Here is a 10,386-nt window from a genome sequence, read left to right as displayed (position 1 = left end):
TTGATGATTGTGAAGAAAGATACAATTATTATTTTGATTTGTTAAATAAAATGTTTATTTAATTAACAGATACAGTGGTTCATACTGTACTCGTATTAAATTTACAGTTACGATATTATATACAATATAGTTTTAAGAAATTCTAAGCAAAATCATGTGATTTCACATTATCAAATCATTTTTTAATTATGGAATATCTTATTATTATTCTACTGAACAAATGTGTACAAGACGGATGTACAAGATATCTTTATAAAAAAATAGAAATTTCTCACGATATGTAACGACGCACAAGCACAATACTTGAAGACAATACTAAATATATATTTATAGAAAAATAGTCTACTTATGTGCTAAGTACGCTGAAATATTAAACTTCACATAATGATTATCATTATGTATAAGCTTTATAACCTTAATTATCTACTCTTTTTTAAAATGTCTCTTTGTATCGATTATATGTACAACATATATCATTCTCTTAACCGTGCTATATGACGGGAATAATAAACCAGTCATTGAGGTCATTTGGCATTACAAATCAGTGAACGCATACACACACACACACACACACACACATGTACACAATAATCACATTTTGTGCGTGTGCGTGTGTGTGTGTGTGTTAAATTATTATATGATATAGGTATGCAAAACTTGCAATCGCATTTTTTAGGATTCTTTGTGCCCAATACTATTCATACAAATTGTTATAATTACTCTAGAATAGGATAATTGGTAAATCGATCGAGAAATATATCTAATGTCAAAAACTTTTCTAATATTAAAGGAATAGCTCATTCCTGGATGAGATTTGGAGGTAGAGATACAAGGCAAATGTGATTGAGTTGATTGATCAGTTAGTAATATGTCGAAAAAAATATACATATAAGGAACATTATTAAGGAATGCATGATGTCGAATACTCCAAAAAACAATTAGAAAATAATTCCCTAATCAGAGAAATTGTTGCGATAATAAGTTACATGATCAAATTCTCTTATTACCTAAATGCGAAAAATAAATATGTTTAACAAAAATGTATACCACTAAACGTATCGTCTATTTTTTGGCGTTTTACGACATCTTCGTCTTCCAAAAATCGCAATGATACAGATGACTATTATCGCAACGAGAACTGCGCTTATGGCCCATACCGCTTTACTAGTACTAATCTTTGGCGTGCTATTTTCTGTGCCGTTCGAAATATCGGGCACCAACGATGCTTCATTAAAAGAGATTTGAGTTGTGAAGTCGGACCCAGAATTTTTCGACTTATCTTCCACGTATATAGACGATTTAGATTCCAAAGATTTTTCTACTTTTGATTGCATATTTTTCGAGTTACTTGTTATCTTGTATGATGTTGCTTGTGTTGTTATTCTGTGTGTGGTAGTCGGAGGCGTTGTAGGAGTGTTGATCTCTCGCAAGATACGTTTCTCCAATTCTTCAAGTTCTTTCTCTGCTGTCGCTCCAGATTTGTATTCGAAATTTTCTTCGTTTTCTTCAATAAATTCTTCTAGTGGTGTAAAATACTGAATAAGCGCATCCGCAGATATATCGTCTATGTCAACGAATTTATTTAGAGTATCCTGCCACTCGCAAGCTCCACTATGTTGAATCATTTTTCTATATATAAACATAGCAAAGTTAATAAAAATTAAAATTAAAAATTTATCAAACAAATTTATTCACAGAAATGCATTAAGAACATGTATATACGTATATTTTTTATATCAACTTACATTATATTGTTATTTATTAATTTCCCATCCAAATTATATCTAATTTCTGTTGAATCCATGTTATATTCATATAATTGAAAAGATAGCATTATTCCAAGAATTTTGCTATATTGATAGAAAATATTTTTCATTATTTTGCTGTGATAGATAATATAATTATATATATCTATAAACTGATTAGTAGATATACTTACGAAAGATATGGTTTATTTCTAACAATGTGACTATCGTCTATGAAGGTAGGGTAATCAGTATCAGTAGAAGAAATACCTTCATATTCTTGCCTAACATAGAAAATGAAAACTTCAGATATTATAGTTCGGTAAATAATATATCAATTTCTAATAAGTGTTTATACCTACCTATAATTCCACCAAGATGTTATCAAGTCTGTAGGCTCTGTAATATTTTCTCGAATTGCATTTAATCTCCATAAATCAGCGGAGTAATAATATGTTAATCGTGGGAGTATATTTAAAGCAGTTATCATTAAAGATACAATCATTCGTTCCTCATTATCTTTACTATTCATTAAATGAGTATGATTGAGCCATGCAGGACTTGTCGATAGTATTCCAAATAGTGTCGATATACCTTCTTCTAATCCTATAAGATCAGATAGATATCTTTAATGTTGAACTATTTTAACATTCAATTGACACATATGTTTAATAAATTAATATTTGTGTTTAATACAATAAATAAATTAATTAATTAATATTTTCTTACCTGAATATCTGTTTACTGTATCAAGAACTGGAGTGTTTTCTATGGTCATTTGATTAAATAGTACTTTACCAACATCTTCATGTGCTATCAAGAAATTGCTTATTGTGGCTTTGGAACAAGTAGAAACTCTAAAATAATGCTTCAATTTAGCAATATACTATTAAATTGTGTGATGTTATAAATATAAATAACACTAATGTAAGTAAACTTTAACCGAGACAATATACATGTCTAAAAGATATTATAAATTAACAATGATAATAAATTTAAAACTAATATATAGTTATAGTCTCCTTTTAATTGATAAAAAATAATAAATAAAAATAATGTATACAATATAAAGACTATAGGAGTCACCGTTGGTTGTATATTAGCGATATTTAATATAATTTAAGTAATGGTTAGATGTAATATCTAATATATATAAACCTTGAACGTTTCAACTGTAATTCCAATCATTTTCAGCAATACAATTTAATCCAATTAACGCAACAAGAGATATTGCATTGCAAAATAACATTGTCTTCGACAATTCTTGCATGCATTACATGGTGGCCTCATAAGGCGATTAGATATTATAAAGATATTTCTTAGATATGAATATTGTCTGGAAAATATATGAGATTATAGATTTCGATATACATACCTCATTGTACCATCTCGACAAAAGTTTAACAATCTAGATGGACACTGTTGATTAAATTCACTCTTATCCCAGAATTCTGCTTGCGGGACTTGTTTCAATAGTAATGATCCCAAACTAGACGCAATCTTGTATAGAGATTTTCCTACATATTTCTATATAATTTAACAAACAAATTCAAGTGTTTCTATAAGAATCTGATTATAATCTATAAATTTATATACATAAACATGAAACAGTAATCTCTACCTTCCTCCAGAGATTTTTCTTGAGATCATAGACTAACTCTGAGTAGGGTAACGCATCTGATGATATATCTGCCCAATTGTATCCTTGTAAGCTATCTTTCGAATGAAACCATATAAATTCAGTTACACAGTAGAATAAAAAATAAAAGTTACAAAAATTAATAATTGTATGCTATTTTTACGTATACTATTGTTATCTTACCAAGTAAATAAGCCGGAAGTGTATCATTTATAGTAACATTGTACTTTCGAGCCAAGTTTGTACCGATAAATTTTACAATCTTCTTGTGAAGATTATTAATCCGACTCCACTCACTAATTATTTTGTCGTATCCGCCAGAATATCCTGACAACATTTCCCAATATTCCTCAACACTTTCGACACCTACAGTTAAATATATTTGATTATTATTATTATTCAAAACATTTAACACACACACTGATAATTTGTATTTTACATACAAATTATCTACGTAATATATCTGTATTTACGCTGACCGTTTTGTTTTGCGGCTTCGGCAACGAGTAGCAAATTGTTTGAATAATTTGTTATTAATGGTATAAATTGGCGATACCAAGAATTCCAAGCTGTTTGTTTATCTTCTAGTTTTCTACTATGAGAGAGTAAGTATTCCATACCTAAAGTTACATAATTATAATAGTTGTATTATACAGTTTGTTTACAACTACTATGTGAATCTCTATCATAATATGGGTCATATATTAATGAAAAAATTATTCTTATTTTTAATACGTGATATGTTTTATGTGTGATTAAAACAATAAAACTATACCTTCCCGTGAATAGTTTTGCGATTTATTAATATAATTAATAATTGATCGCTGCAATTCCACGATGCCAGCAAAATGTATAAACTGTAAGTTATAAAATGATATGAAGTATTAAACTATTAATTGTAAAAATAAAAATAGTCTCTTACCTTCTTCCAATCTTCGTTTTTTAGTAACGTGTCACCAGGTTTCTCAATCATGTCATATTTGTATTGAAGAGATGACTTCAGCTGTTCTTTTGTATCTTTTATTTTATCGATTATTTCATTTTTTCGCGTTTTCGTAAATTCTGTATAATTATTTTGCTGTATCTCCTATAAAATATAACAAGACAGATATATTGTTTAATTTATTATTTATATAAAAACAAATCATTATCATGCATTAAGCAATAACTTAAATAACAATATACTTACCCACATTGACAGTGTTTTATTGGAAGGTGACAAGATAAATGACCACTGAACATCGGCAATGTTGTAACATACATCTTCATAATCTAATTCGATTAGTTCGAAAAAAGCTTTAGCTTCATCCTCCAAGAAAATTTCTTTGTGTGGGGCAGTGGTTACATAGACAATAAGATTAAAAACAATCCAACTCCATTTCGATAACATCTCTTTAGTCTGCAAATAAAATGTTTGTGTTTTTATTTGACATTCGAAATTAGTACAATGGAAATTGTAGCAGGCACATGTAGTATAGGAATGTATTATCGACTTGTTGATCAAAAATTTAACTTTTTACCAGCAATATTGAACTTTAAAGGCATAGTCAATGTTTTAATCAAGAATTTTGATAAATACGAGTATAAATCTAAAAATAAGTAAAAAAAACTAAGTAAAATGCAATCCAATTTTTCTATGATAGTAACAACTTGTTGTTAAAGCTTTCACACGTACATAAAAATTTTTTTTTATTTTTATATAGTCTAGAAGGGTATAAAAATCTGCATTGCGGTTCAAAGAATATTGGGCATAATAAATCGCATATATATGTTAAAATTGCGCGTCTTTATTTATCAAGAAAGTTAATTTCTAGAGATTCTATTATCTATTTATGCAACGTTTTTAGCAACATAGATTAACTTTATGTCGGTTTAATTTACTCTTTACCCTTTCCTAAGAACTATTAGTGTTCATAGAGATCAAATAATGCATTCATAATTTCGAAAGAAATGTATAAGTAAGCATTTATTGTATATGGCGCAGGGTATATCTAAGGGTGTGTCGTAATATTATTTCTGGAGACACGCTAGTGTCTTGGTGAAATATTACTCGGCAAGTGAGTTAGTCATTTGTGTTGCTATTGATCACGATGACACATTCCCTTTTCACTTCTTCTTTTTGTCGTTGCAAATTAGCTTAACTAATTTTTAATAATGTGTATTACAACATTATTACTTGGAATTTTTTATTATTGGACACTTTACAGTTTACATATTTTTCTTATATAACTCTGACAAGGTAAATAACTTTTATATTAACAGTTCATATTTTAGATTAAAGATAGTTAATTTTCTTTTTTTTTATTTTTTTCTGTTAGATTAATTATGCTTACGTTACCGATATTTTTTACTAGAAACTTACATAGAATTAAGAAGACGGCTTAATTTAATCAAGATTGTATATGCAGTAAATTTAACTTATAATAATTATGTACTTTATATTTTATGTAATATTGAAAATGACTCGATCGGAATCGAAACGTTTGTTTTTGTAATATTCATATCATGATTATTTGAATTAAAGTTGTTAAATTAATTGGCTTTTTGCCCTCTTTATATTTATACTTATTTAGAATTATTATATGACAACGAGTTGTTTAAGCGTACTACAGCTAATAGAGATGTAATAAGTTATTTCGTAATACAACAAATTATGGTCAACTGGAATGAATGTTGATTTTTAACAAGTTTGCAATACATATATGTAGACGTAATAATTTAATAATTTACTGCAAAAAATATATTGGGAAAAATTAATGAAGAAATTGATCATTAATTTTGAAACTTTAAAATAACATTCCAGTTTAGTAATGTACAAGGTAATGTATGTGCGTAAGAAACGCAAGCATGCAAATAAACTTGTAAATATTTTGAAAGCTGACAGAAATAATAGAATATATATGTGGAGAAACATAGGCGAGTTCAGATACGACTCTTCGTTAAGTCTGTCTCTAGTTTGAAGTTATTTACAAATGTACTTAGCGCAGAAAATTGTAATCAAGCCAAATTCCTGAATGTGGTTTAAAAGATAAATAGATAGATAGATAGAGATAGATAAATAGAGAGAAAGGAGGGAGAGGAGAGAATGAAATTTATCGTATACCACGCGCATGCTTGGATCGTCGTATTACTGATTGTGAGGTATATTTTTATCTCGTTACCCTCGCAAAGAGTTACGCTCTTTTACGAGGGTAACACGACGCGATTCAAGAGTTACCTTTTCTGAATGAATCAATCATGAACGAAATTAAAGAGAACGAAAAGAAAACAGTTTTTGCGCGTCCAACTTTTAATGCTTCCTGGCATCTCATAGTGTTATGTCTTTTCTAAAAAAATGTTTAGAGTGACCTTTTAGCAGGAATCATTTTCTTGAATAATTCAAAAGCCTAAAAAAACTTACTCTTTGTTTAAATTTTTGTCTCTTTATATTTATTATATCTAAAAAAAGTATATTATATAATTATTATGTAAACTTTATGTATATATTACATAAATGAATAATTAAAGCGATTTTGATATATTCATATTTTATTTTTTACACGTTTTTAATGACCGATTTAATGAACGTTTTTTCTGTTTTTTTCTGTTGCAAGTTTCCGAGTAAATTTCCATTTATACATAACGTGAGTTATTTAACTACATACAAAAATAATTTCATATTTAATACGTAGCCCTCATTATCATTATGATGAATCAATTATCGCACTGAACCAAATACTGTACGTAAATACAATATAAAATATCAAAACATATCCTACAGGCCATAGGAGTCCCCCGCTGGTTGTTAGGTTGCGAAATAATTATGCATCTTGTAAATTCAAACTTCGTACGTTTCGACTTTATTTTAAGTCATGGCACTCATTAAAGCAAAAAATCGCCTATCCACTTCAGTTACTTACAATATAAAATATTTATTGAATTAGGTAATAAAAATTGATCAATAAATTCTCACAATAACTTAGATCACAAAAAACTATTACTACAATTCATTGCAAGAATAAATATGTAATTATATTAATAAATCCAATTATTATATTAATTAAATTAATTGAACATTAAATTGAATATTGATTGACAATCATTCGTTAGATCAAAATTATTTTCAGTGCGTGTCTTTGAAATATAATATTTCGTAAATACATACTTTTCGAGAATTAGTTGACGGAAATAAAGCGCCGTAAAGTGTAAACATGCACAATAGAGATTATAGTTATCTGGAAGGATGACAAAATAATTAATTGGCAACGAAATGTAAATATAGAAATTTAGAACAGCTACGCATGTACATCAATCGCTCAATCAACAATACATTCAATTGTTGATCGAATACATTTTGAAAAAAACAAAAGTATTTCCGAAGGAAAGCAAACCTCAGATATTATACAGTAATCTTCATTTTGCAATTTCTTCCCACATTCTTCGCGATTGATATAAAACAAGTCTGTATGCAGATTACGAGGCAAGAATAATGAAGAGGAGGTAAAAAAAATGTCGAAAAAAACTTGGGAGGGTATATATCTACCTTTACGGGCGTCCGTGGAGCGCCGTTGATTCCCACGTCTCAGCGTCGCTTTCGCTCCGAAACACACGTCAAACAGAAATGGTCCGAATGTCCGAATATGTGAGCAACGAGAGCCGACAAAGAGAAAGGATTGTCTCACGGTGGTCAAAGTACGTCAAACGATTAGTCGTCGAAGGAGAGAGAGAGGAGGGTCCACTGATTGACGGGACTCATGCACTCGCGCGGCGCTTGAAGCTTAATAGGCCCAGGCGGTATGTGTCACGTTATCGAAAAATATATCCGTACTTTGACGTCGCCGTCACCCGCTCGGACGTACAGTCCAGGCTGTGTATTGCCGCTGATCGCCGCGTATGACTGACTTGACTGCTTTTGCCAAGTGCGACCGCGATCGATCGGAATGTCTTCGCATCACGCCACTACTTATTTCCAACGTCAGTGCATGACGAGGCGTATCTCGCATTCGCGTCAATTCCGCGCGTGTCTCGCGGTAACTCACATATCCGTCCCTGTAACTTCGCGTATATTATGCGTACGTGCTTCAAGTGCGTTATGCGTAATGCCAGTACCTGCAAATATCCGTTCGTCTTTGTCGCGCTGATGCGCTCCCAGCGATCACCTTCAGATCATCTGCGAATCGTACGATGCGTGATGTGACCAATCCGGCTGCGACGAATGTCAATAAATGTATAAATGCATACAAATGTATATACTTAAAATACACCGCGCTCGCTGCATCCGCTCCTTCCGTTTCATCTGCGCCCATTTGCTCGAAACGTCCGAAATGGATACTTCGAACGGAAAATTATTTTGACATGAGATTTCGGACGAACACATATATATGTTGTTAATTTTTGCTTTATTAGCGATATCTTTTGTAACTCGATACTCTAAATCGGTATAGAAGAAAACGTATTTACCGGGCATCGATATTGTCACGCAACTCTTTTATCGACGTCCAAATTTATTAATTAACTTCGAATCGGTAATTTCGATTAGATTATATATAAAAAAAATTTGAAAAATTATGCTACTTATTATTAAGCAAGAATATTTCTTCATAAATTTTAATAGGGGAGCGGAAAAATGCTTAGTTATTTTTAAAACTCGCTACCTGAATTATTAGGAGTGTGCTTTAGTTATTTTGCTTTTGAGAGTTATTCAAGTGATGAAAATATTTTGACTAAGGCATTCGTTTATCTCTTAAAAAACCTTTTTTTAAAAAAAGAAAAAACATATAAATATAAATATACAAAAAAAGAGATAAATATAATTGACCAATTGACCGTGTATTCTTCATTACGCCAGTCACATAAGACAGACCGGAAGTGACTATAATTGTCAACTGGATTATAGTGAAGAAAAAACTTGGCGTGCCCGGGTCGCATTAATTGTAAACAGTATGCAGTGAAAACATTATTATTTCAACATAGTATTTGCAATATAAATTAAAATAACAGACATATGTATACAGATATAATATATATATACGTATAACATAGTGATATAATTTTTGTGAGACATGAAAATATATTCACAAATAATAGATGTGATGTAAATTATGGATGGACAAATATAATATTTAGATATATATTTTAGAAACATTATTATGAATAACAACTTTTTATGTTCAGTAAGCAATTATTCACATCTTTTCTTTGTTGAATTATTGTTTTCGCATATATAGTGTATACATGCAGAATATTGCGATAGAATCAAGATTCTAGAATATTGCGTTTTAATGCGACCCGGGCACGCCAAGTTTTTTCTTCACTATAATCCAGTTGACAATTACAGTCTCTTCCGGTCTGTCTTATATGACTGGCGTAATGAAGAATACACTTGGTCAATTATATTTATCTCATATCTGTTTTTGATCAAGAAGTTCAATATCTTTTTTATGCACTTGGCGTATGTTTTTTTCTTTTTTCAAAAAAAGGTTTTTTAAGAGATTTCACCGCTTTTTGTAAATTTTGAAAATGTGCTATAATAATGTAGGAAATTTAAATCCTCTAAAAATAAATGCAGATTCTATTTCTAAAATAGTTATCGGGACTCGGTCTCTAGATCTCGGTATCGGCTGCACCAATTTTATTCGGACTGGTCGCAATCGAAGGGTACCGCATGACATTATGTAATAAATGTGTTTTTAGATTTGTGATTGGGCTTTTAAATTCCGAGTAATTTTAATCTAAGATGTGAAAACTCGAGATACAGCTAGTGGTAGCGTCGTGAATTTGATAGCGACATGAACATATACACGATGACGTTCACGCATCAATCAAGCGATCATGTCAAGTCAAGCAGTCAAGCGGTTATATTTTTATTTTATGCACTTCGCGTCGTGACGCTACCGCGTCACTTGATAATAAACATTAATTATAATTAATGTTAATATTATATAACTATATGTTTATAATGCTTATTATTAATGATTATCATTGTTATATGTTTCTCTCTCTCTCTCTCTCTCTCTCTCTCTC

The 10,386-nt window shown here is 30.2% G+C and overlaps 2 protein-coding genes across 2 annotated transcripts in view; one reads left to right on the top strand and one right to left on the bottom strand.

The window, feature by feature from the left end:
- Positions 1–934: 934 nt before the first annotated feature.
- Positions 935–8,255, bottom strand: LOC108782959 (angiotensin-converting enzyme 2). The gene is made up of 13 exons (XM_018551360.1): positions 7,907–8,255; positions 4,574–4,783; positions 4,307–4,471; positions 4,160–4,241; positions 3,864–4,004; positions 3,568–3,750; positions 3,367–3,461; positions 3,121–3,272; positions 2,475–2,602; positions 2,108–2,351; positions 1,940–2,029; positions 1,746–1,850; positions 935–1,629 (listed from the first exon to the last, which is right to left on the bottom strand). The coding sequence occupies exons 2-13, from the start codon at positions 4,772–4,774 to the stop codon at positions 1,050–1,052; spliced, it is 2,166 nt and encodes a 721-aa protein (XP_018406862.1). The 5' UTR covers positions 4,775–4,783; positions 7,907–8,255; the 3' UTR covers positions 935–1,049.
- Positions 8,256–8,562: 307 nt separating this feature from the next.
- LOC108782958 (sphingosine-1-phosphate phosphatase 2) overlaps positions 8,563–10,386 on the top strand; it is a 9,082-nt gene continuing 7,258 nt past the window's right edge. The window contains exon 1 of the mRNA XM_018551359.1: positions 8,563–8,580. The gene's annotated coding sequence lies outside the window, so the exon portion shown is untranslated. The remainder of the gene's footprint in view (positions 8,581–10,386) is intronic.

Source organism: Cyphomyrmex costatus, unplaced genomic scaffold (assembly GCF_001594065.2).
Source record: "Cyphomyrmex costatus isolate MS0001 unplaced genomic scaffold, Ccosl1.0 scaffold14, whole genome shotgun sequence".
NCBI classification, from domain to species: Eukaryota; Metazoa; Arthropoda; class Insecta; order Hymenoptera; family Formicidae; genus Cyphomyrmex; species Cyphomyrmex costatus.
The sequence above is the reverse complement of the archived record's forward strand: the minus strand, read 5'-3'. Positions and strand labels throughout refer to the sequence as shown.